General features: G+C 38.1%; 1 protein-coding gene across 15 annotated transcripts in view; it reads right to left on the bottom strand.

Moving 5' to 3' along the window:
• DST (dystonin) overlaps positions 1-27517 on the bottom strand; it is a 297150-nt gene that overhangs the window by 80393 nt on the left and 189240 nt on the right. For 8 of the 15 annotated variants that reach the window (XM_058420090.1, XM_040059991.2, XM_040059992.2 and 5 more), the window contains 16 exons: positions 26594-26827; positions 25099-25251; positions 21594-21827; positions 20007-20288; positions 17712-18257; positions 15114-15290; positions 12380-12503; positions 10323-10531; positions 9734-10051; positions 9390-9556; positions 8661-8817; positions 8282-8408; positions 5733-5795; positions 4673-4908; positions 2893-3022; positions 1155-1354 (listed from right to left, as the gene is read on the bottom strand). In XM_058420090.1, the coding sequence (XP_058276073.1) occupies positions 1155-1354; positions 2893-3022; positions 4673-4908; positions 5733-5795; positions 8282-8408; positions 8661-8817; positions 9390-9556; positions 9734-10051; positions 10323-10531; positions 12380-12503; positions 15114-15290; positions 17712-18257; positions 20007-20288; positions 21594-21827; positions 25099-25251; positions 26594-26827 (3357 nt within the window). The remainder of the gene's footprint in view (positions 1-1154; positions 1355-2892; positions 3023-4672; positions 4909-5732; positions 5796-8281; positions 8409-8660; positions 8818-9389; positions 9557-9733; positions 10052-10322; positions 10532-12379; positions 12504-15113; positions 15291-17711; positions 18258-20006; positions 20289-21593; positions 21828-25098; positions 25252-26593; positions 26828-27517) is intronic. The other 7 variants (XM_040059996.2, XM_040059997.2, XM_040059998.2 and 4 more) reach the window with 1 other exon arrangement.

Genomic DNA, 27517 nt, shown 5'->3' with positions numbered 1-27517 from the left:
AAGCAAAGTAAGTGCTGTTTAGTTTCAAGTAGTGTCTTCTTTCCTAGAGAGTTTCGATATTTGTCGTAAGAAAGAACTTCAAATAAGATGAATTCTGACATAATATCACAATGTTTTATTATAGAACAGAGACTATTTGGCTAATTCACAGGATGAATGAAAGTGTAGTGTAAGACCTTTTAAGTTAATACCACTGGTCCTCAGTATTTTCTTATTTGGCAGTAAGTCACTGTGCTTGCAAAAGAAGAGACAAATGTAATGGTTATACTTTACAGAACATTCCAAACCCTCTCTAAGTCTATTAGGTTGATTTTAAGGACTGTGAAGCAATACATGATAGTCTTATGTCATCTGTATAGACTTCTGAAGCACTTACAAACCACTATTGAGTCATAGTATTTCACATAGTATTAGCACATAGGTCATGTTTTCAACACTTCATTTTAAACAATATTGATATTAAAGCTTTAATTACACTTTTTTCCAAAACAAATAATTTCCCATCAGTTTAGAATAATTTGCAGCAATAGAAATGTTTATTAACATTTATATGTTAAATGTTCATTAAAATTAAATTAAATTAAATTTTCTACTTTCTGCAACCTCATCTGATTCCACATTTACTTTCTTTTGTCTGCAGTTTGCTGTGTTGCTGTCAGTAAATTACTCCACTTTTTCTTCATACTTTTTCTTCAGTCTTTGAAACTCTTGGCCCCATATCTATCCACAGTACTGCATTTCACTTGCCTTCATATTTTTGTTAGGTACTGACACGGTCAAGGGAATAAAATCTCAAAAAGCTAGTTCTAACCACAGACTATACATGAGGAATGACAGTAAAATGTCAAATTAATAAAATTTAAAGGGACATTTTCATTTACTACAGAGAAACTAGAGTATGGTCAAAACAGAAAAGATGTCTCAGAGGATCAATGTCTCCTCAAAATTTTTCTTTACCTGTTCTGATCTCTTTTCACTCTTATGATAATTTTTTCTTTTAATTACTGTAGTGAAGTATGACATCAGCTGATACCTAAAGATTAAAAATCTAATGGCTTATACTAACCATGCTCTGCTCTAGATGCAAAATAGTACTTTGCTGATAGCAAAAAGGCAGAAGAAACTTAAACGAATAATGTGTTGGCACTACTCACCTGAACCTGTTGCTTTTGTGTATTCAGCATATTAGGATCAATTGATAATGGTCCCAGCACACTGACCATTAGCTCCTTTTCTACAAGCCAGTGCTTTAGCTGAGCTTCTGCTGTCTGGAACTGGATCAGGTAATTTGAAGACTCCTCCAGTTTTTGTTGTCTCTCAGATGTAATTTGATTGAGTTCTTTCCATTTGGAATCTAACAATGATAATGTTAACACATTGCATGCATGTTCTAGAGGATGGATTGTGAGACAGCAGGCTATATATGAAACGTAAACAGAGCTCGCTCATAAGGCTTCACACTGATTAACTCCAGATGCATTACTCCAGTGACTCTGCAAATAACACCTTTTAAAAGTCAGACCCACATACACTTGGATGGCAGTCAGCCACATGTGGAATTTTTAGAGCAATGAATATTCAGTATGTAGTAAAATTATATTGGAATATTACTAAATCAAATATACCCAAATTTAGGCTTTGGTCTCAAATGATATAGAAGGCAAAGGGTCCTACTCAGTTATAACTCAGGTGCCTGATTTCGATAGACAAATCTCCCTGTGTATTCAGTAATAAAGCCCCATAAGTTCTCAAGGGTGATCAGAACCCCAGAATTAGACTGGCTCTGAACAGCCCTCTGAAAAAGCCTAACTCTTTCAAATGTCATTTAAAACCATTCATCTAACACATCTGAAACAGGTACCTAATGATGGGCAATGAGCGTACTTCTGTATACAGGTATTTCAAAAGCAATGTGTGAGTTTGGGTTCACACTTCACCAGTCTGTGGTCTTTTCCACTATGGCAAGTGGCTTCCAGAGCAGCTTTTGAGTCTTAGTCTTGTAACTCCCCCCTTCCCCTCTGTGATACTGTCAGTGCTTGCTCAGTCAGCTCTCTTATTTTGCTAACTCTCCCTGTCCCTGATTTTCATCCGTTTCTTACAACTCCTTTTGCTGCTGCACAGTCCTCTGCTCATTTTGTATTAATCCCCTTTCAACAACTAAAGGTCTGTTGGAGACTTTACCTGCCACTTAAATTTTTCAGTTTTACTTACAAGCAGGACAGATTGGAAAAATTCTCAGCTTCTAAATTACTGTTGGTGTAGCAATGGAAATGCCTATCACTATGAAACAAGATTGACATACAATGCTATTGACCTATAATTTGTTTAAATATGACTAACATAAAAATAATTTTTAAAAGCTCATGACAATTACGCACTGCAATATCTCAAAATCTATTGACCAAACATGGTCTTTTTTTTAAATTGGCTTTTAAAAAAAATTTTAGCAAAATTTATAGTTTTAGAAACAGCAAAAAACCCACCAAACCTACAAAATGCCAAAAGATGCTAGTTCATGGGGAAAATACATGCAGAAGAGCACTACCAACAATTCAAACCACTCTCTACATGAAATTAGTATCACCTTAATTTGTTATATTTTGTAAAAGAACAGAATATATATGTTGCTTGTAACTGGCCAGTCAAGTTTTAGCTGCACACCATTTGAAAAAGATAAAGCTTCTTAAACAGGGAGTCAAGCTATAGCCCATGGACATCACTGGAATTACTTCAGATCTACACGCTTGCAAATGGAATTATTTCCACAGAATTTAAGAGGTAAGAGGAAACAAGGTATTAAAAGTATTTGTTATTGCTAATAAATTAAAGAAAAACTCATAATAAAATAACTTCCAAATCAGTCAGAGCTATAATATAGCTTTATTGAAGTACCTATTTTATCCAATGTCTGTCTCCACTTAGGTGCCTCAGGAGAGTCAGGGTTCTTCTCCAACAGCTCTGTAACTTTGTCCTTTAGTTCCTGCACTTTATTTGCACTTTGCTTTAATTCAGTTTCAAAAAGCTGAAAATATAGGGGATAAAATAAATAAATAAGAGGCTAAAGAAGAATGGTAAAGTTTGCAGTCCATCATACTGAGGTGCCAAACATGAAGATAAAAAAATAAATATGTAGCCTGTATATACTACTTTTCTGCTGTGAATCTCAAAATAAGTTATAATGACATATGTTACTAGTCAATTTGTTTGGAAGAGAGAACCTGACAGATATAAACTAGATTAGTAATTAAAAGCTTGATTTGAACAAGTGACACAACTAGAAAGATTTGGATAAATAAGATTCATTAGGTCCCATCATATTCACATATACTTGGGATCTATTTATGTACAGAAAGCAAACTGGTTAATGCAAAGTACAGCTCACAGCAGAAATAACCCAGTTAGTTCTGACAGACAGAAGTATGGTGTGGCCTCATTTACCTCAGCAGAAGTCCTGCTATCACAGACAGACTATTTAGTGTAGATCCCCTAAACCCATAGTTTAAAGAGAATCAGTGTTTTATCTGTAAACCTAACAGAAGACTGAGATACTCTAGCAAATCCTAATTAATGCTGTTCTTGCAGACAGAAGTGAGTGTTTCTTATATGCCTGGGGAAGGGCATATGAATGTTCTTAAGTAACAAAGCTTGCCTCATGAAGCTGCTTTTTAATTATCCAAAACCCACAAAAATAAACACTGAACAAACTGTACTTGATTTAGAACATCTAGTAAAAAGTCCAATGCATCAGATGACTCTTGCCTGAGCACTCACTCAGTTTTCCAACTGTTTGTGAATACTTTTCTATTACTACACTGCGGGTTAGATGATCATGATTGCTTTGCACATTCTCCATTAAGAAAAAGGAGCTTGTTTTCTTTCACACTTAGTCTGAATTTTAGGATTGAATGTTATCCAACTCTGAGGAAATTGGTAGCTGGTCAGGTTAATTTTTAAGGGTGACCCGCCAAATATAAAAGAAACTCAGTTAAATCTAATTCTGTCTTTGTTTATATACAATCACAAGCAAGAAAGGAATTTTCCCTATCCATTACATTTCCCTTTACAGATGGACCTTACATGTGTAAATATTGTCCTTCATTGCTAGGGAAGCATATGTCTCCAATGCTGAAACAGGACAGAAGCTTACTGCTGATTCAGTGGTTTTCTCATATCAATAATAAAGGGGGAAGGAGGCTGTTGTGCAGCTATATAACTTAACAAGCATGACAGGGCTGCTGAAGAGAAACACTGCCTTGGAAGAGAATAAGCCGCTGCAGCTGCAGAGACCGGGAGGTCTGCGGAGCGTCAGTGAGCCAGCAGCTGCAGAAACAGCTTTTGGACAGATACAGCTCTTCAGACATTGCAAGTAATCTATTATAGACCTCTAAACCACTAAGATGAAAAAAGTTTATTGCCTAATCAGTATAGCCTCACCTTTTCAAACTGCTCACCGAAATTATTATATTCTGACCTGCAAAACTCATTCTCCCTGACACAGTGCTCCTTTACTCCACTGACACAGTTTGCCAGATTTGCTCTAAGCCTGACTAATATGCTTAGTAGGATCATTTAAATACTCCCTGCAACATTAAGCTAGGCTGAGATATCAGCCATTTCATAGCATCTGCCTAATAACTACAAGAAAAAGTATTTGTTTGAAAGCACAATGTACCTTATGTTGCTCAACTTGGGCTTTAACCGCTTCACTATCTGTTGGAGCAGCTTCCCAGTCTGATGCAGTTTTGTCCATTTTTTGCAACCAGTGCATCATTGAGGCCGATTCTTCCTGAATATTTTGCATTTTTGAAAGCATACTTTCTAGTTCTGAAATCTTTTCATTCAATAAAACTCCCAAATCTTCATAGCTGTGATTTACATCAGACATAGCTTGTTGAACAGTTGTCAGTTCTGTAAAGAGAGGTGCACGAAGACTGTGTTAGAAGTTACAAGCCCTTGAAACAATACTGAATGTACAGAAACAGTCTTGAACAGTACTCTGAGTTACAGTAGGTAATAGTCCTCCAAATAAGAAGTCACTGAATATGTTAGAATTATTTCCAATCCACTCTATATGTGGCAACACTACACCTGAATGAGCTAATATAAGTTCTTATTTGCAAGAAGTTATTTCAGAGAATTCCTTTTTTCAATACATACAAGTGCACAGACACATTTCAATCTTCCTACCCACTGATCTTTTAGTACTTTAAGTAACAATTACATGAACAAAAGTTGAATATACTGGGCTACAGTTCAGCTACTATGAAGTCCTTATATAAAAGTTCCTTTGTTTCTATGAAAGAGTTGGTCACAATGATACAAATGTATATAAAACGAGTGTCTTTGTATATATATATTTTTTGTGTACAGGTATGTTGTGAATGCTGGTGGATGTCGAAGTTCCAATCCCCATTGAAAGGTATTTCTCAAAAGTCATGTCTTATATTAAAATAGCCATCCCTTTATATATATTTATAAAAGTATATAATGATTTAGAAAACAAAGCCAGATTTGGTTGGTCTTCAAAGAAAATAATGAGATGGGTATTGTTATAATTACTTATAATATCATGACCTAGTCAATGTAGTTGTCTTATGTGATGGTGATGTGAAATTTCAGTCTAATAATGACTGCAACAAGCAGATTTATGTGCAACATTTAAAATATACTTCCATATTTAACAGTAATTGGCAAGCAACATTCCTTTATCACATGCTGAAATTTTTACTGACCTTTATTTTTCAAGAAATCCTGAGTTCCTGGAGCTCCTCCTTCACCATTTAAAATTGTGCCACCTGTGGATCAGAAGACATGAAGTCTCTTGCTTATCTGAGCCTTTTCCCACCAAACCCCCAGCATTTCCTGGGGTTCCTTTCCTCTTCAAAGCAGCATGATCCATTACAATATCAAGAACAAAGCTCCAGCCAGCCAGTGCTGGTGGTATCACAAAGGCAGAACATGTGCATAGTGGGTGGGGTGTACATGCATGCACTTAGAAGGGTGCACTTATATACATATCAGCAGTGCTACTGCTCACAGTTCTGTACTGAACAACTGACCAGGGCCAAAGGTTTATGCCCTAGCTATGAGGCCTGCTCACATCCAGACTGCTAACATCACTTCCTTCCTCTCCCCATAAGGACCCTGTTCCCTACTGAGAACACAGTTTTACCCAGCTGTGACAGGTATAGTCTGGGAGAGGACGAGCTGGCAAATGCTGCAACTGAGGAGAGCACTAAACATTAAACAGCAAAGAGGCCCAGAGTGCTTATTGCAGACACAACCAAAGGCAATGCTTACTTAGGGTACCTTTACCCACCAGAGAAGTGGCTGAGATACAATTCCTGGAGGTATTTATAAACATGTATGTGTGCCACTTGGGGACATGGTGTAGTACTGGACTTGGCAGTGCTGAGTTAATGTTTGGACCTCGTGATCTTAAGGGTCTTTTCCAGCTTAAAAAGATTCTATGGTTTATGTGCATTGTAACCGCACAGAAAGCTCTCGAAACCAACTGGATTAACCCCTCCCTATCTTGTCATAAGCAAGACTCAAGCATGTGCTCCATGATAGGAATTGCAATGTGGCACTCTTACACCTGAAGTCCTTACTGTTGCTCGGAGGCAGCCACTCACCTAGCCCACTAATAAACCATAATATCAGAGCTTCTGAAACCAGAGTTAATGGGCTTTGTAAATGGAATCAGACCAAAGAGCAGGGCCACATGATCACACTGCAGAGAACTGTGAGGAGAATCACTTCCCGCTCTCCTGCACATATGTATTCCCAGAAGAGCAATTAACAGAGGAAGATTAATGGTTGCCCTGGAAAAGGCTATGCATCCAACCCCCAGTACCAGCTGGACAGTGAGGACTACATTAGTGGCAGCTGGAGGATGGCAAGAGAAAACAAACCAGATAAGAGAAATCACAGGCTCCGGCCAGAGTCCTGTAGAACTTCACGCTCTTTTAGCTGGACTATGGTATTTATAGCTGTGATAAAGTGATACACAGTACAGCTCTTGTTAAAGAGAGCAAATGTTCTGATCTGGAGGATTATAGCTGCTCTTATGTGATAGCTATTTAACTATTTTTTTCTATCTGGATGCATAGGAGTAGAAAAAAGGCAGAGGAATGAGCCCAAATAGATCATAGAACATTCGAAAATGTTCTTTGAAAGAATTTTATTTGAAGTTAGGAAAAAAAAAAAAAAACCAAACAAACAAACAAACAAACAAAAACCCCACCAAAACCAGAGGCAGCTATTACAAAGAAATATAAGTGTTCTACTTTTGCCCAATAGGTATCCTCTGTCAGTCCCCAAACTCCCAGTCATCTGCAGATGACCAATAAAGGTCAACACACTTGAATTTATTTCCAGACCTAGTCAGTTCAAGAATTGACTAAAAAAACGTGCTTATTGCAATTAAAACACCCAATGTCCTTAAACTATGTCTGGAATGATACTTGGCAGAATTACTGGTTTCTGTAAAACAAATTAGTATTTAGCACTAGAGTAAAAAAAAATCATGGAAACAAACTTGCTATCTTTAAATTATGATTATCAGTAGAAATTAGCTGAAGGTCTAGACAGAAAACACATTTTGGCCCAGGAAAATCACTCTGAGAATACAAAGTTGATTCCCTTCTGTGCTATTGTTTCAACTAAAACACTAATACTAATTATGATATCACATTAGGCTGAGTATGTTTACCTAGGCTTGTTTTTTGTATAAACCATCTCCTCATTACCCTTCTAACAAAAACTCCACGACTCCGCAAACCTGTGTTTGCTTGGTGTCACAGAATGTTCTGGCCATTAAATAGGTATCTCTGTGTAGGTACATCAGAGTTGGCAAAACAAGCTTTGTATTTCTCCTGCTTGCAGACTTGATGGATATGTGAGGCACTGAACACTGAATAAGAATAAGTCAGCTTCTCGTTCTCAGAAGCTTTCTGGGATGAGGTGAAGGCAACTGCGATACTGTCATTTTATTCACTATCTGGGAATTAAACAACAGCTCTAGGACATGCCAAACTTTTACATCAGCATACTTTTACATTCTTTTGGCAGAGTAAAACAATGAGAATGAGTGCTGAATTACTACAGCAGCTAGACAGTTGAAATCCAGAAACAATGGTCAGAAGAGATATGGCTAAATATTTTCTCACAAGCCATAATATTCAGAATGCTAATCCAAGAGTGAAGCAATATTAATTTCTGTTTTAAGGTTTTAAAAATCCTTGGAATGTTAGGCTTACCTGATTATACAAAAGCATACCTGATTTGGCAACTGCTCTCAGTTTTGCAGGAGAAGTCACAGCAGTGATTAAGTTACACAGCAAAGTTCCTCTGCTATTCATTTTCTGCAGTTCAGGTGCCTTTAATGTCCATTCATCTTTTAAATTCTGGTTAAGAAAGACAATGATTTGTTCATTACAAAACTGACTTCAGACTTAAGAAAATTAGTGTACAGAAAGGAATAACTTTGCTGCTTGGGAATCTGCTGTGAAACATGCAAAGCAAATAGGAATGAAAATGCAGACTGCAAGCCTCCTAGTCCCAATTACTGTGACTGCTTACACCTTAATTCTGTATTTCAACATTAGTAACAGATGCCTTATTTCCCCCAGCCAGATTTCACTTCTACAAAGGCTTACCAATGTATCTTCCAAAGGTTTCTTTAACTCCTCTGTATTCAGAGAGGGCTGTGCTGCTGGAATTCGTTCTGTTGTCTCTTTTATCCATTTCTTTAATGATTCTACAAGGAGCTCAAAAGAATCCATTTGTTTCTGACAAGATGATACATCCTCTTCTCTAGACAATTAAAGACAAAGGAATGACAGTATTCGTTCTAATAATTAAACCCACAAATATTATTAATCTGGTATTACTATTCCTAAATTCAAGGTGTCAAAAAGCTAATTTAATGGATATAAGCAGGATGTGTAAACCTAGTCATACTGCAAAGGTAGCTTCTATGGAATCTCGTACAATTTCTCCTTTTTTCAGTTTTTCTTTTTTCTCCTTTTACAGTTTTCCTTTGCAGCCTGATGCCAAATAGTACTCTAAAGCAATGTACACAAGCAGCAACTTATGTTCTATCACAGAAGGGGAGAAGTAGGGTTTTCTTAAAATTGCCAAGAATGCTGTGAATGTCACAAAATTTGAAAAATTACTTATCTTTACGGCCATTTTTAGAGCTCTTGGGCCAGACAGACTAACTACAGAGGCATTTTCAAATAGAATCTTTTCCTTCCAATAAAAAACTACTTACTTACTCTGGTCAACTACAATATCTTGAGATTGCATACAAAAGGATAACAGTAATCACAATGTTCACACTGTGTTATCAGCCAAAGTGGAAACACTTTGATTATTCAACTTACTTTTCTTTTATTGTCTCCTCTACCTCTTTGAATTTCTTTGACAAAGCATTTACTTTTTCTAATACCAGTGCTTTATCTCCAGGAAGAGCATGGAATGAAAGTTCCTCAAGGAGCTGCTTCAAAACTTCCAGATCCTTCTTGTGTTGTGCCAATTCTACACTAGCTTCCTGCAAAATAGAATTACATTCTTCATATTAGACTTTACAATCACTTGTTCAAAATTAAACTCTTGATTTTAGCAAACCAGCCAATGCTGGGAAAAAAACATGCCTTGTGTCTTATTTAATCACGCAGATGAGTCAGACTAAGAATGCCCAACACATTCAAATTGAATGCCACAGTACCTGCACGTATTGAGACACTTCACTGACATCCTTTCTGGGTGCCTCCGTCTCACTTAGTGCCTGGTTTTTCTCATCTAGAAATGACTGAAGTTTTGTTGACAGACCTTCAAATAACTCCACTTTAGTCTTCAATTCCTCCATTTTCACAAGCTTCTCTCTATGCTTGTTACTTGCTTCAGAAAACCGTCCTGCAAGTTCACTCATTTTAGCTTGCAGTGTGGATGCAGTGGATGGATCTGCTGTTTCCATGAACTTCTTCACTTTTTCATTCATAGTGTTTATACTGCTTTGGCGACCCGCAATGTCTTGTTCTAGCATCTGAAACATACAAGAACTACTTTGCATTGCTTGCAACTAAATTTTAAGGAGTGAGATTTGTCTACCATTTAAAGCAACAAATCACTACAGATAGACTATCAGTGTAATCTATTTCAGCTACAAAAAATCCTCATCAGCAGTTTCACTTCACACAACAGTCCTCTTTAGTAAGTACTTTGAACCCACAAAAGGTGCCAACCTAAGATTTTAATTCTGTCTTTAAATCTGAATTATCAAACAAATGTTTCGTTTTTCAAAGAATGCTACTTACAATGCTTTTACTGATAATGTCCTGAATAGCAGCAGAATTCAAAGGCACTTGATCTTGTTCTTTAAGGCTCTTTTCAACTCCTTCCATCCAATCCAGCATTTCATCCAAACCATCCTGCACACTCAGGGATCGTGTCAGAGTTACTTGAAGCTTCTCATTCCTTTCATTCACAGATTTGGATAAATTGTCATATCTTTCTACAATATCATCTGATAAAGAGAAGATATATTTCAATTTTTTCCTCTAGCCAAACTAAGCTTTTAGCTTACTTCACCAGCACTTGCCAGGTGAGTCAAAAATTGCTACGTTAGAATGAAGAAAACAAAAGTCAGCTTTAGTCAGTAAAAACATGGAAGCAAAGACCAACAACTTCAAACAGAGCCAAGAAACAAACTGGACAAGGGAAATGAGGAAGTAGCATACAGCTGTAGTGCCCAGTGTTAGAAACTGGTTTCCATGTAGCTCTAGCCTATGACAGCTTTTGACTGTTCCCAAGAAACAAAACAGCAGATCGTTAAGACAGCTCTTCTACAATTATGTCTCTTATGTTATTGTAAGATCTGAGAGGTTCTGTCAGATGGTTCTTCATTAGCCATCCAACACTTTCAAAATAGCTCTCTGAAAGTTACAAGCCCCATATACCTCCCATAGAGTTTTATCACCAACTCCAAAGAGTGAAGCCATAGTTGTTTTATTTTGTTGTTCTGCAAGTTACTATGGGATTCCATGAAGAGATAGATGTGTGATACACAGAGAGCATCTTCAAACTTCAGACAGTGGTGAATGGCATGCTGTGCTACTTCTCACAATTGATAGGAAAGAGTATTAGGTGTAAGTGATTTTGGTAGTGATAAGGTTTTTTGGCTCATGTGAGAGGAGGTCAGTTTCTGCCCCATGGAATACACAGGTGGTTCCAGCCAACTCCAGCTGACTCATCACAGGACACAGCTGAGCTCCTCAGCCAAACTGGTGGTGCCACTGGAAGAATGTATTTAAGAAAAAACACTGTAAGGGACTGAAAAATGAGGGAAAAGAAAGTATGAAAACAGCCCTGCAGATGTGAAGGTCAGAGAAGAATGAGGGAGAAGAGATGCTCCAGGTGCTGGAGCAGAGATTCCCCTGAAGCCTGTGGAGGATAAAGGAGCAGAAAACCACATTGCAGCACGTAGAGGACCCATGCTAGAGGAGGTGGATATTGCCTTAAGGAAACGCAGCTTTCATCCACACTGGAGCAACATCAGCCTGAAAGATTTCAGCCTGTGGAGAGGTCCCTCACCAGAGCAGGGGAAACGTGTGAGGAGGAAGCAGCAGCAGAGAAATTACAGACTGACCACAAGCATCCATTTCCCATCCACACTGCACTTTTTGGGAGGGAGGAAGGGGGACTAGCTGGGAAGGAAGGAGTGATGGTAAGCTTGGAAAAAAGAGTAGGGTAGAGGATGGTGTTGCTGTAATTTGTCTTTGTTTTCCATTTCCCAAACCTGTTTTGTTTGTAAATAAATGAATGGTAATTTTTGCCAAGCCAAGTCTATTTTGCCCAAGACAATAAAGAGTGTTTATCTGTCTTTATCTCAACCCATGGGCTTTTCTATCTCAATTTTTACCCCCATCCATTTGAGCAAGGGGAGGGAGAGAGAAGGTGGGTGGGCATCAGGCTGCCCACCCAAGTCAATCCCTTCATAGACTGTTTCTTAAAGTTAGAAGGAGGTAATTCCTAAGCTAAGCTAAGCAAACTTCAAATAACTGCTTGTAAACAGGTTCTTTGGAGTCATATTTCTCTGGAGAATTTATGATCCTCAGCAAATCACTACCTCTGCTCAGCAATCCCTATTTCTGTAAAAAAAAAGAAAAAAATTAAATGGCAGTGAAAAGCATATGGATCCATGTAGGAGAGAGACCAACAATTAAAGTACTGTGCTGTAATGACTTTTGACTCAACAAAACATGGACTTGAACAATGACATAAGAATGTGGAAGCTCTGTAATATTTCTCTCCCAGAACCTGCATGCAGACACAAGTGATAAAAAAGATGTATTAAGAAAAGCAAATATTTTACCCAGTGTTTTCTGAATCTCATCTTTGTCTGGTGTCAACTCTCCCCTTGTGTCCAATAACACTTCAGCAGCTTTTTTCAGTTTTTCTACAGCAATTTGGTGGTTAGACACTTGTCCCTGAAGAACCTGTAAAATTCCACTATTATCAGTTATGCTCTTCAGTACAGTTGATATTTAAATAAGCAAGACTTGAGATAACATCACAGAACTTAAATTTAGTGCTGGGAATAAACTAACTCAATTTGTGACCTCTCCTTAAGAAAGATCTTGACCAGTGGTTATGGCTGCTGTTAACCTTCTGACGCTTGTTTTAGTTCTTTCACCATCTTTTTTTTACCTTAGATTTTAGAATAAAACGTAAGGTAAAGTCTGACCCAACTTATCTCTTGCATGTAACTTCAAATGTGTCTTTTGATTAACTGTTTCTAAATACCCTTTGTACAGATTATTATAAACACATTTTTCAACTCAGCATCTAAGAACAATTCAGAGGGAAATGCGTGCAATCAACAGCAGCAGTTACACATTCACCAGCACTGGTATTGACAAAGGTTCAGGCTGAGGTTGCAGCACAAACCGGAATAGCCTGAAACAAGATTATTGCCTTAACAATCAGGAGCCCCTGAAGTAGCGTGGCTGAATTTTGCCTAGGTTTGTCCATCTAACCAAGGAACACATGTTCAGAGACTAGCCCAGCCATGATTTTCTCTAGAATCAACAAAGACAGTAAGGCTGAATCAATTTCTACAGGCTTTATCTCTCTAGTGTGTAAGAGTACTTTAGGGTAAATAATTTTTAAATTATTTCCAGCCTCTGTGCTAGTGTTTGTTTTGATTCCCTTGAAGCTTACACAAGTCCAAAATGAAGGGACATCTCATTTACTTTTTGATTTTCGTTGATACTCAATGAATACATGAATCAAAAGGTAACCCCATGTGCCCTGCCAGCACAAAGAAATCTTTAGTGCATTCAGGACTGGTACCCAGAGCATAAGAGTGTGCCAGAGCAGAGCACATCATCTTGCTGACCCATCTGACACAATGAGTCTCCAAGAGATCTGAAGAGGCTTAGGCTAGAACTTGTGCAGGGGAAAAAAAAAAAAAAAAAAGAAAGAAAAAAGATGAACCAGAAAACCTTGTATGCTAACAGAAGGCAAGCAAGCTGATGCCAGAGACAGTGAAGAATATTCTGAAGAACAGTTAATCCCCATAAAAAGATTAGACCTCACCATGCTGCCAAGGTCTGTGTCTAGCTGGATTATCAGCTGCATGTGTTGGCTACAAGGGACAGCTCTAAGTTGCAACACCTGACTTCCTCAAAATACTCTTTGTTTTGCTTTCATTAATTGGCTTGGTTTCTTCAGCCTCCTATTTTTTCTCTTCCTTTGAATCTTTTGACATTTTGTACCCTCTCCCTTCTTCCCAACTCACAGTCACTGAGTGCTCTTTTGTGTGGCAAGTAATACATGTAGACATTTCATAAAAAGAACCTTAGTGCTCACTCCTTTTGTATTACGTCCATGAAAATTTGCATTATAGAGAATATAATTCATTTTGGCATAAGGAATAAAAAGTTTAAATGAAGCTTCAAATTGTAGTTGTTTTTATTCCTACTCTTCTAGTGCTTGGAAGCACAAAGGTACCTAAACGTTCAATTGTTAGGAGTTGACAATTTACACTTTTAATTTTGTTGTCTTAAACACAGCTGTGATTTGTCTCATTTTGCTGTCATGCACCAAAATGCTGGGCATTTCCAGCAGCCAATTTGAAAGATAGCATAGAAAAAGGTAACTACTGCTCAGGCTGATGTGAGAGAAAATGTTAAAGCCTGTACTTTCCAGAAGCTGTTGACCATCATTTTCCAATAGTAAACGCGTCTGATCTGCACTGATACTTCATCAAGCACAGACATCAAGTGCCTGACCACTAGTCTTTCTCACTAAACCAAATAATCTTGCATTTTATTTATAGTATCGGTGATTGAATGTGTTTATGAAAATACAACAGTCAGTTCAAAGATGATAGACTGTATGAAACTTTATATAACTCACCATATACTTGGGTTTCTAAAGCCTTCTCCAAACCTACACTTTATACAGGTATCCAGAATTTTACTTTCACTAGCTCTGTCACAAACGTTTCTTGCCTGTCCTAGGATTTACATAAAATCATGAGTTATATCCTTAATGGCAAAAAATAAAAAATGCTGGTTTTCTGTGTAACAGAAACTATGTTAAATTCACTCTCTGCAGGGTATGTAGCACTGGATGACACTGAAACAGGTAGACTGCTCACATCACACTGTTCACCTGGTATGATCCCTTTCATAATGAAGTAGCACACAAATGTGAACATAAAAAAAATCAAGAGTTGCAGACAATAATCAAATATCTCTATCTGGAACCCTATCCAAGCCTTATTCTGATAGCAAACCATAATCACCAAATCCTTTCTTAGTTCAAAAACTTTCCAGATTTCACCCTATCATTTTCTAAGTGACAGAAAACACATCTTGCTTTCACCATTGCTAATGGCATTGGTACCCCATTTTTCTCACCCAGTGCTTTTCAGCTATTGCTCTGGACAGCCAAATTTTAGAACCATAGAAGCTGTATGCGCACATGCAAGGCAAGAATTTGGCCTGCAGCCACCTGGATTATATCAGATCATTCTGTTGTTCAGACAAAGAACAGTTCCTTTTAGGACAAGAGTCCTGCTGCATTTTAAAGCTTTTCACCTTAGTTTCTTCAAGTTGTCTTTGGAGATTTTTGGGATCCACTGCAATTGGCTCTGATAGTTGTTTGTTCACAGCTATTTCAGAGGTCTGGAGACCTGACAAAAGTCCAGATGAGGCATCTTCATAATGCTGGTATTTATCCACCAGGTCTTTAAGGTTATTTCCAAGGATGCTACACTAAATAGTAAAAAAGAAACAAGCAAATACGCAGGCATTAAACTATGTGCTGCATTTCGTACCAATCTCAAAGTTGTACATTCCTTCCTGTAATACTGCATCATTTTTTCCTGTCGTCATTTCGACATGACAGCTGTGGACAGGCTATGCAGGTATTACCTGTTTGTGCTCCTAAAGGTGACTTAGGATTAAATCACTGATGCAGGTGGGAAACTGGAATCTTACTTGCTGTATTAGAGTAGGAAAAACTTCAGGAATAATTTTTGACTAATGTATATAAAGATTCTTTATCAGAACTCTGGCATCAAAAATGTAGAAAGCGGGTGGAAAGTAGAAATGTAGAAAGCCACTGGAAGCTAGAAATTTTTTTAAAAAAATCAGGAGAGATATGTATGCTCATTAAAATACGAACAGTGGAGTACTATTTCCATAACTACCATACCTGCATGGTGAATCAGAAGTGATATGGTTCAGTATTGTATATATGCTTTGTTTTATTCACTTAAAAATGTCATGTGAATAAGATCCTATTAGTCCTATATGTTAGCGTGCCCCAAAGTGTTTACAGTGAATTGTCACATAAAAAAAGTCAGTGAAACCCTTTCAGACTTTCTGGAGATAGTTTCACAAGCAAAATATGATTGTATCAAGTCATAATATTTATAAACAGTTACATTAAATATTTATAGTCTGAATCTTCCAGATACTGTATTTTAATATTTACAAATGGTACTTGGTCTCCATCTGGTGGGCAGACATAGAACATGCTTATTTATATAACCAGTTAACCAAGAACTGACTTAAGGATTCCTTCAACATATAAAGTCATGTCTCACACATGTGTAAATACATATATATGAAAGTAAAAATAATCTCAGCATTTATTAAAGCAAGAAACTTCTACAAAAGGCAAAAAAGGTTACTATCAATTCATTTACAACTTGGGAAATCTCACTAATTGTGAACAACCTCACCTTTTAGAATTCTGTCCTTCAAGACACAAAAGGTCTACTTTGTTCTGCATATTTATTGTCAAATATTTTAAGTATGTTTATTATAACCCTGCTAAATGTATATATGGAAAGGATAGAATCTGGAAAATTGACAAATCAAGCTGCTGTCATGGGATTTTTATGTGCATAAAAACAAGCTCTCTGAAAAGTTTTGCTGTGAAATCTTTACATTCACACTCAAAGTAATTCAGAAAACCAGCTGGAGGAAATATAACATGCCAATAGATTTGTCAATTTCACTTCCCTGTTCATACCAGTTAAGCAGAAAAAGAGAAATGTGCATCTGTAAATGAACAGCTGTCTAGACAAATGGAGAAAACAAGTCTTACACTGCATTTTTAACCATGCAATCAAATACATGTCTTTATAGAATTTACATTTCTGAGCATGAAAACCTTAAAGAGATAAAAATTTCCAGACAAGGATGGCCACTGTGGCAGACCAACACTGTACCAGTGGACATTGAAGCTCTACTAAGGAGTTAGACCCTATGATCTTAGAAAAATATGAAATAGGACACTCAAAGGCTACTGACAGCAGCTCTCTCTTCAATGGTCCAATTAATTATCTCAAAAGTTTACAGTTCTGGAATATTATCAGTATTGAACAACATTTGGTTTTTTTGAAAACAGCTGGAAAGTTGGCATGTGAGCCTAGTTGGTGATGTTTGTCTAGTTCAATCAGGCAGATTCCATATGTGAACCTGGCACAGGTTCTCAAAGAGCTAGATTATCTTGCCTCTTTAAAGGTACATGGAGGATTTTGCACTGCTAATTACTCATTAGTTAGACACTAAGCAGATACAGTTAAGGATAAAATGTTTACTTGGCAGAGCAATGGAAAATAATTGCTGTCCTCAAAGCACTAAGTTCTTGCTGGTTCATGCCTAGTGCTGGCAACAAAGGTCACTTTGGGATAAACTGTTTCAGGATACAAATTAAAGTCAAAACTTTACCTACTATTTTTGGCATACTCTCTTTTTTTGCTCATTTTATTAGTAAGGAGCCAAGTAAATAAGCAGCTGCAGGAAATATTGCAAGTAATATAAAGTAACATTATACATCTGAAAGTATTACAATTTCTTTCCATCCCAAAACATTACTCAAGGCATTCTGAGCTGCCACAGTCTCAGAGGCTGTTTAAGGCTGGAAAGAACAATAAAGAAAGAACTCTGGTCTCATTTCTTCCTTATAACACAAAGTAGAAAGTATCACCCATTTAGACCATTAATAGTCTGACACCTGACTAAAGTAGATCTCCTAGAAAAGCATCTTGTTCTGTTATCTAACTTTGAGAAACAAAGAATTTACAACTTCTCATGGTGCTTATTTCATCAACTAGCTCCTGTCTACAAAAATTGCTAAATCAATCACAGCAGTCAATCCTATTCAGTATAAATAAAACTTACCTTAGTATAGAGAGATTTGAAACGATCTGAAGCTTTATCCAGTTTATTTTGCACTTCGGCATATGTAGCCGAAGTATCAATACCATCTTTGTCAACCTTCACGCCATCTCTTTTGCTACATGACCTCGCAGCATCCAAAACTCTTTGTCCAGAAATTGTAATATAGCGTAAATCACCTTTGTGAGATATAACATCTTCTGAAAAACTCTTCTGCCTTTTCAGTTTGACCATAATACCACTGAAGTCAGAAGTGCCTGCCTCCAAATTGTCAAGTTCTTGTTCTGCCTGCTGCAGCCACATTTCAAATTCACTGTAGTCTGCATCAAATTTCTCCAATTCTTCCCTTAGAGAATGGGTCAATTTCATTTTTCGCTCTGATTCAGCCAAAGCAGTCTCATACTGAGCCTTCAGCTCCTTCATGTTCCTTTGCATCTTGTCTTTCTCTTCAGGGGTAAGGTAGTGCCCTTGTTTCTCAAGCAGTGTCTGAGCAGACTGAGTTGCTACAATGATAGCCTGCTGCTGTGAAATAATTTTTTCATGTTGCACCTACAAATAAAAGAATAAATTACAACCAGCATCTTCTCACATGGTTCCTTAGAAAAGGACATGTAAAACAAAGACCAAAATTATAAAATGGTTTTCTAATTTTCATATGTTTTATTATAAATCCCATTTTTTTCAGTAATTTAAGTGAAAGTGTGACTCTTGGTCATCATATTTCTGTGCAGTTAAAAAAATTTTACAAAACATTCAGTGGTAATTTTTGCCAGAAGCACAAGCCATATGGAAATATTTAAGTATCATTACAGTTCAGCAATACCTGGATGTATATATCACACACTTTCCCCTGTACTTCCAAAATACAACCCTTTAAAAGAGACAGACATTATCAATCTCTTTAACCTTTTTCTAAGAAAAAACAAAAAACAACAAAAAAAATTTGCTTATTACTTAGCATTTATGGTAGTGTACTTAGTGTAATCAAAATTTTCCAAATTCTCTGTCTCAAAATGGGATTTAACAAATAAACATTCAAAGGTAGGCAACTTTCCAAATCAAAACTTTCAATGTCCCTTTACTTATATTGTAGCTACCATTACAGACAAGCAGACCTAAAGGAGTAAAAGCATCAAACATAGCACAGATACTTTCTTCTTACACTCAGTGAACAGAAATTATTACTTGGGTTTTGAAATTTCATTTTTCAAAATCCAGAGCCATGACTCTTATCAAATATATTTAGTTATAAAACAGGTCCAATTGACATTAAAAAAATCAAGACACAATCTATGCATGCAAATTTTTCAATCCCACAAAAATATTTAAGTCCAGGGACTAGTACTATATTCCAAATGAAAAACATATTTCAAATATATTCTTCAAAAAAATTAATCATTCCTGAAGGTCTCCTATAAAAAATAGCTATGTTAAATAAATAGTGTGTTTTTATTCCATGAGTATAGTGGCCAAATATTCTGTAGACACAAGGTGCAGAAATGAATTGTCAAAAAAGTAGAAGTAAAAATAGTAAAAATATCATGTACACAAAACCCAATATTTGTTTAGGTTGCTTTTCTGGTTTTGGTTTATGGGTTTTTAAAATAAAAAAAGGAAATCCAAAATACTATCAGCTACAAGCATAATAATTTTCTTTAAGGTGTCAATCCACTCACACCTGAAGGTTCTTGGTTTCGCAGCTGTAATTCAGCAAACACCATAAAACTGAACTCTTATTATTTTAAATGCTTCCAACTTACCAGGAAAATCAATTTTTTAAATGCTGCACTGTAATTTTATGCAACTCACTCTTCTGAAGCCTTCAAACACTGCTTTGCCATTGTGTTAAAGTTGTAGGAAATGAAAACTATAATTTCAGTAAACTATTACTAGCAGCAGTTTGCAATCAGTATTCAGAGGGGTTTAAAAGGGGATAAATCATCTGTGTATCACAAAGATTTTTGAAAAAGTCACATAAAGAGTACAAATTTATCTTGCTACTTTCTGCATTTTATTTACCTGCATCAATTTCTCACTACAAAAAATAATACTCACCACAAAGGTTCTTTAAATTTACCTTGCAGAATCTGTCCTTTCTATTGTTTTGCAGGAAACTACTACAGTTAGAGCTAAAAAGTGACAAATGTGAAATATATTCTAACTACTGGAATTCCTACCACTGTGTATTATCCCCCTAGTGCTTGCTCCAAAGGCTACAACAGACAGGATGAGATTGAGTTCATTAATGTTGAATAAGGAGTGATACACCTAAATATTGAATAAACCCAGTAATAATACCTTGACTTTCTGATACTGCTGGTTCAGATTATCATCTATGCTTTTTACAAGTCCATCCACCCGAGTTTCAATGTCTTGCTGCATTTCCAGCAGATTACCATTGACATCATCCTCCTCTCCTTCCAAAACTTTCACATCTCCTTCTTCAAAGTGTGTTCCATTCTGTTCTATCACTTGCTTAAATTTCCGTCCATGCTCCGCTTCTTTATCCACATTTGATAACCAATCCAGAAGATTTTCTATTGTATTTTTACTTTCTTCCAACTGTTCTATGGCGGCAACCTACATTGAAATTTCACAGTTTCAATCTAGCAATCTTCTTTAAAGATCACAAAACATCAAATAAATATCCAAACAAGCTATTTAAAATATATTAACATCAAAGAAAAAAGTTGATTAATATAGAGGTTGCTGTTTATTTTATAAGAGAATAAACCAACAGTTTAGTTGGTTACCCAAATGAGATATGATATTAACCTTGCCACAGTTTATCAATATGTACTAGGTTTGCTTGGCCAGGTTTTGGAATGGGGGTGGGGGCTTCAGGTGTGGCTTCTCTGAGAAGCTGCCAGAAGCTTCCTCCATGTCCAACAGCCCCAATGCCAACCAGCTCCAAGATGGCACCACCACTCGCTAAGGCCAAGCCCATCAGCAGTGGTGGTAGCAACTCTGGGATCACATAGTAAAAGGGTAAAAAAAAAAGCATGAAAAACAACAGCCTGAAGAGAGGGGTGAGGATTTGTAAGTCAGTGCAGAAGGAGGGGCAGGAGGTGCTCCAGGTGTTGGAGCTGAGATTCCCCTGCAGCCCATGGTGAGGCAGCTGTGTCCCTGCAGCCCAAGGAGGGCCAGGGGATGCAGAGATCCACCTGCACTCCCAGGAAGACCCCACTCCAGAGCATATGGCTGACCAAAGGAAGCTGTGACCCCGTGGAAAGCCCACACTCGAGCAGGCTTGTGGCACAAGTTGTGACCCCATGGGGTCATTCCACATACTAGAACATAGTCTGAAGGACTGCACCCCATGGAAAGGACCACACTGGAGCCACTGGGAAGGACTCACATTGGAGAAGTTAATGAAGGACAGTCTCCTGTGGGAAGGACCCCACACTGGAGCACAGGGAGAGTGTGAGGAGTCGTCCCCTTGAGGAGGAGGGAGCGGCACAGACAATATGTGATGAACTGACCACAACCCACATTCCCTATCCCCCTGGCACCAGTGGTGGGAATGAGGGAGAGAACCCCAGAGCTGGGTTCAGGAACAAGGGAGAGGTGGAGGGAAGGTATCTTTAAGATTTAGTTTTTATTTATTGTTATCCTATTCTGATTCAATTGGTAATAAATTAATTTCCCCAAGTCAAGCCTGTTCTGCCCATGACAGCAACTGTGAGTGATGTCTCCCTGCCCTTACCTCAACCCACAAGCCTTTCATTAAATATTCTCTCCCCTGTCCAGCTGAAGAAGAAAGTGATGGAATGGTTTTTTGGCATTCAGACAAGGTCAACCCACCACATAACAATAAGCTGAACGACTAATACTATAAGACATGAAAAAGGTTTGAGTAAAAGTATGAAACAGTTGCCTAAAAACCTTTTCTGTTTCTTGCTTAATTGCTGTTGTCATAGCTTTATCCAGTTCTTTCTTGGACTCTTCTGCCTTCTGGCTAAGGAGCAAACACTTTGTCTTAGCTTCATTTAGTTTCTGTTCCAGAATAGTCTTGTCTTCTTGTGACAACTTTTCTCCATTCTCTTTCAAGAAGGTTTCAGTATTTTTCACAATCTCTGCCAGTGTCTGGGCACTTGTTCTCATGTCTTTTTGTATCTCCTTTTGATAAAAACAGAAAGCAAATTGAAATAAGTAAATTATTCATGAGATCTGTCCAATTAACTTTATTGGAACTCTCTCTTCTAGGGGTAAGCACCACACTGGTCCCTCCCAGCTGCACATGATACATTACTAAATTGCAGACAATTATTAAAATCAAAGGCATCAACATCTGACAATGTGGTTGCAGCTCAATTTGTCTTTTATAATTTTTTTAAATCACAAATCTGTTTGCTTATAGTCCCATTCAGACTGAGGGCACTTTTCCACCTTTGTTTAACAAATATTGTGTTTCCATATATGCAGAACATACTTCTTTTTTTTTTCTTTTTTTTTTTTTTTAATCAAGACTTAAGTAAATATGCTACAATGCAGTCAGTTAGTAAAGTGACTGAAGAATTCTGGTCCATTACTATCTGAACAGAAAGCTGCTGAAAATAGCCTGACTGAATAAAAGTCAGAAAACAGTAATCATCCTTCCTGGGGTGAAAGTTTTCCTCTATTTCTTGGGTTTGTTCAGGTCAGAAATGGCATTCATTTTTTCTTAGCATACAAGATTTCTTTTTCTTATATTGTAATCAATCATACAGTCTTCCTAGTCAGCCTCCCAAATATCTGAGAGGAGCTTTAATTGAAATTACACTGTTGAATACATTCCCCCAGTTACTGAAACAATGACATTTTTCACCATTTTATGCAGTGCAACAATCTCAGAGATGCAAGACAGAACATTTGATCCTCATTCTAGACTATAGACTTTGCAGAAATTGTAGAATATAGCAGCTAAAACTGCAGCTCATTTTAACATTTCAGCAAGTGCGTTAGAAAGATTTTCCTGGGGACCCTGTATCAAGAAAAGCTTCTCCTTTGACCAAGATCTCTGTGCTCCCTTTCAAACTGTGCACTGAGAATGAAAGCTCTGACTTGATCTAAAAAAGACTGGTTTTAACCCCCATTCCCTCCTAAGGCACAGTTTTTGAATGGCAATTTCAAGAAATCAGTCAGAAAATAACAACTAGTCTGCTAAGCAGTCACAAACCGCTGATGGGGAAAAAAAAAGAGGCACCTGCTGTATCGGTTCTTCACTCCCCACGAGTACCCCATTTAGGCCATAAATCCTTAAGACAGGTGAGAAATATTAAAGTCTACCCCATGGGTGTCTGTATGACTGACTGACTCGAAGAACCACTTTGACAAACTAGATGCATTGCTTTAGGGGTAAGTAAAGCAAGGCAAGACGAATAAGGAAATTTCTCCTTTTACAGAGAGTTGGAGCTCTACAGTATAGTAAACTAGTGCAAGGAGGAGGAAGAATAATGGAAAATAATGGAACAGTTTGTACTGAGTGTCATCACACACATTTTACAGGATGGCCAGGGTCTCAGGCCCAGCCAGCATGGGTTTAGGAGGGGTAGGTCATGTTTGACCAACCTGATCTCCTTTTATGACCAGGTGACCCCCCTGGGGGAGGCAGGAAGGGCTGTGGATGTTGTCTATTTGGACTTCAGCAAAGCCTTTGACACTGTCTCCCACAGCACACTCCTGGATAAGCTGGCAGCCCGTGGCTTGGACAGGAGCACTCTGTGCTGGGTTAGGAACTGGCTGGATGGCCGGGCCCAGAGAGTGGTGGTGAACGGTGCTGCATCCAGCTGGGGCCAGGCACCAGTGGTGTCCCTCAGGGGTCTGTGCTGGGGCCAGTGCTGTTCAATATTTTTACTGATGATCTGGATGAGGGTATTGAATCTTTCATTAGTAAATTTGCAGATGACACTAAGCTGGGAGCATGTGTCAATCTGTTGGAAGGTCGGAGGGCTCTGCAGAGAGATCTGGACCAGTTGAATGGATGGGCAGAGTCCAATAGGATGAGGTTTAATAAGTCCAAGTGCCGAGTCCTGCGCTTTGGCCACAATAACCCCCTGCAGCGTTACAGGCTGGGGACGGTGTGGCTGGACAGTGCCCAGGAGGAAAGGCACCTGGGGGTGCTGGTGCCAGCAGCTGAACATGAGCCAGCAGTGTGCTCAGGTGGCCAAGAGGGCCAATGGCATCCTGGCCTGGATCAGGAATGGTGTGGCCAGCAGGAGCAGTGAGGTCATTCTTCCCCTGTACTCGGCACTGGTGAGGCCACACCTTGAGTGCTGTGTCCAGTTCTGGGCCCCTCAGTTTAGGAAGGACGTTGAGATGCTTGAGTGTGTCCAGAGGAGGCAACGAGGCTGTGAGGGGCTTGGAGCACAAACCCTGTGAGGAATGACTGAGGGAGCTGGGGTTGTTCAGCCTGGAGAAAAGGAGACTCAGAGGTGACCTTATCACTCCCTACAACTTCCTGAAGGGTGGCTGTGGTCAGCTGGAGGTTGGTCTCTTTCTCCAGGCAGCAGCTGACACAGTCTCAGGCTGTGTCAAGGGAAGCATAGGTTGGATATTAGGAAAATGTTTTTCACGGAAAGAGTGATAAAGTGCTGGAATATTCTGCCTGGGGAGGTGGTGGAATCACCATCCCTGGATGTGTTTAAATAAAGACTGGATGTGGCACTTGATGCCATGATCTAGTTGAGGTGTGAGGGCATAGGTTGGACTCGATGATCTTGGAGGTCTCTTCCAACCTAGTGATTCTGTGATTCTGTGAAGGAGTACCAAATCCTTCAGTCCTTTAACTATCATAAACTTAATATCTATCAGGACAGAGTAAAAGCTTATAGATGACTGGATACAGCTGAAGAGCAAGGAAAGCAAGCAAATTGAAAAGGGTTTGCTACATGAGAACACCAGAATGCAAGAAACACTAAAAAGAACGAGAATTCAAAACAAAACAAGAGAGAAGCAATGGAAAGCCTCAGGCAAGAGAAAACATTAAAGCAAAAATTTTCAAACTACTCTGAACAGGAATAAACACTTCCTGATACCAGTTAAAAAGCTGGCTAAATTATTTTAGGATAATAAACATATGTGATTTTATCACATTCAACAGGAACAACCTTAAGCTAATATATTAACAAAATTCATGCCTTCTTCAGGAGTGCTTCTTGAAATATTTAGCACATACTCCCTATTCTGGTGTCTCCTCAGTTGGAAGTTTTTCTTCTCTCACCTGCACGTACTGGAGTATATTCACAGGCAGCAGTTTAAATGCATGTCAGTAAGCCTTTGCTTTCGGTAGGTCAAACAAATCTATTTTATTCTCCTCTTACATGACAAGCCTTGTTACTCCACAAAAGAGTCAAGTCACTCTCCTCTGCACTCAGCCTTCTTTAACTTCCCTGACTGGAATTGTGCATACCTCCTGTTTGGTCTGGTATTGCTCCAGCTCAGCCTTGCTGTCTCCAATAACAAGAGACTGTCGCTGCCCGATGAGTCGATTTTCAGTCTGTGTAAGCAAATCACAGATTTCCTGCAGTTTCTCTTTGCATTCCTGCTGCCGCTCAGCCACATCCTATATTAGAGCCAAGTACAATTGGACAGTAAGACAAAAAATCCTCACTTCAGGAACCAACACTCTAATAAATATCCGAAATCTTTGAACATCAATATTGCAAAGCAATAACTTTAAAAGTATGCTGTAAACATGATAGCAGTGGTACAAAGAGCAAGATGGACATACAGAAGTTATGGATAAACCTCAAATATGTTGTAAGTAAAAGAGACCATGTTTGATGGAATTGCCCAATAGAAGTCTGGCCATGCACATATGTGAAGGATGAAATCTCCAAACAACAGGAGTGAAAATCCAGTCTCTTAACCACCTGAAACCTGTGGTAAACACTATTAATTCTGAAAAAAAGGACATCAAAACAGAGGTTAGTTGTGAATGTGAGTTAGCTCTTTTTGGTATGCAGAACATGTTACCTGAATAGAAACTGTGGACTTTTTAAGCAGTAGAGAACAAAACATGCAAGCTTATTATTGTTACAAAGTCCTAGAAAGCTTATCCGTGCCTTTCCTATACTCAATTTTATGCTTCTTTCACAAAATATAGTAGAAAGAAATGTTCTTGGAATGGCAAAATAATACAAAGTCTTCAGAATACTAAAGCACTTTTAATTACACATAAACCAGGGGCAGAGATGGTGATTCTGACTCCTAACAGTGCTGCTTTCAGAGAAGAGGAGGTGCTATTAAGCTGCAGCATCTTACCAGCCTCTTTTGACTCTATAAAGGCTGCTTACACTTGCCAGCTGCAGCCGTGCCAGCTGAGGAAGTAACTGGCCCAACGTGACTCACAGCTTTCCCAGTGCCCACGCCTAGAACTGCAAGTATCTTGGCTGATTTACTCATGTGCTTGTCCCTCTAAACCGTCTCAGTCAAAACAATCCATGGTACACGGATTTTAAGAAATCTGGTTCTTGGACTATGAAGATCTAGACAAAAGATCACATAAGCAGATGACCTGGCAAATAAAAGGGAAAGAAAATCTCCAGCAAGACCAAAGTGTTATGCAGTGATGCAGTAGCAAATTCAATGATCAATATAGCTCGGATCAATTACTGATATAGCTGCTGAAGAAACAACACTTGTGAGACACCTCAAGTGAATTTCTCTCATTGCTAGAAAGAGTAGACCTGTGTCTGTTCTTAATTTAATATGCTGTTTCTGTGAGTATACTGAGACAAAAATTATAATTCACTAAATTTCATCAATATCATCTTTTAAGAACTACAAATGTATCTGTAGTAAAAAGGGAAAAGATAGAAATACACTCAATATTGCATGCTGGTATTAAAATTCCTCGTCCATAGAGAGAACCGTTCAGCACACATTTACACAGAAAGGCAAACCTTCTGATCACCCAGTTCTTGGACTGCCTGTAACTGAGTCTCTAAACTTTCCACTTGAGAAGTTATTGCTTCCTGTGCTTCCTGAAAAGATTTCTGGGTGGTGTTTAAGAGCCTCAGCAGCTGTTTGCTCTGATTAGGAGAAAGATCTTCAGCATGTTCAGAAATGAAGAACTGAACATCAAATGCAGTGGACTCCAGTTGCATTTTTTGACAGCTGAGCTCTGCAGCACTGTTCTGTAAATAAAGTGAAGGGAATTACTAGCAACAAAGAAAAATTGAGTACAAATAAACCATAAGTATCCCTACCTTCTCTTCTTAGCCCCTGTTCCAAAATGCTTTTGGTAGACAATTTAGCCACGGAAAATGGAAACTCAGAATCATACTGAGACATTCAGGTATGACATTAGAACTTGGGCACGGTTTGCCTCAGGATAGCTTGTGTCCAAGTAATAAAAAATGTGATCTTGTACATCTCTATTTCTTTGCTCTCTCATGGATGTTTGAAAACTGACTGACCTTCAACTCTAACAGATTTATGGCAGGTTAGATGTAACATTTCTAGGTTCTAGGTCTGAAGATCCAGAAATTTTAAAATATATACTTGAAATCATTCCTATTCCTAACTCCACAGCAACAATGTCACCATTTTTACGTGGCAAATTCTGCTAACACCTACATACTGTGGAGCCCCCTATGACCATACACCAATTCTCTGGAAATCTATTTAAGCACGTTAAAACAAATAAAATAATTTTTATTATTCGTACATATAGAAGTATATGAACTTTACTAAAAATTTGATCTGCTTTGTTTCTCATTACTCATTTTATGGAGTGCGTAATGAAGATACCTTTTTATGTTTTCCCATCTTGTGTTCTCACATATAATTGAATTGGAAAACAAAAGATTCTGAACCCAATGCAT

Source organism: Hirundo rustica, chromosome 3, assembly GCF_015227805.2.
Source record: "Hirundo rustica isolate bHirRus1 chromosome 3, bHirRus1.pri.v3, whole genome shotgun sequence".
In the NCBI taxonomy this organism is placed as follows: Eukaryota; Metazoa; Chordata; class Aves; order Passeriformes; family Hirundinidae; genus Hirundo; species Hirundo rustica.
The sequence above is the reverse complement of the archived record's forward strand: the minus strand, read 5'-3'. Positions and strand labels throughout refer to the sequence as shown.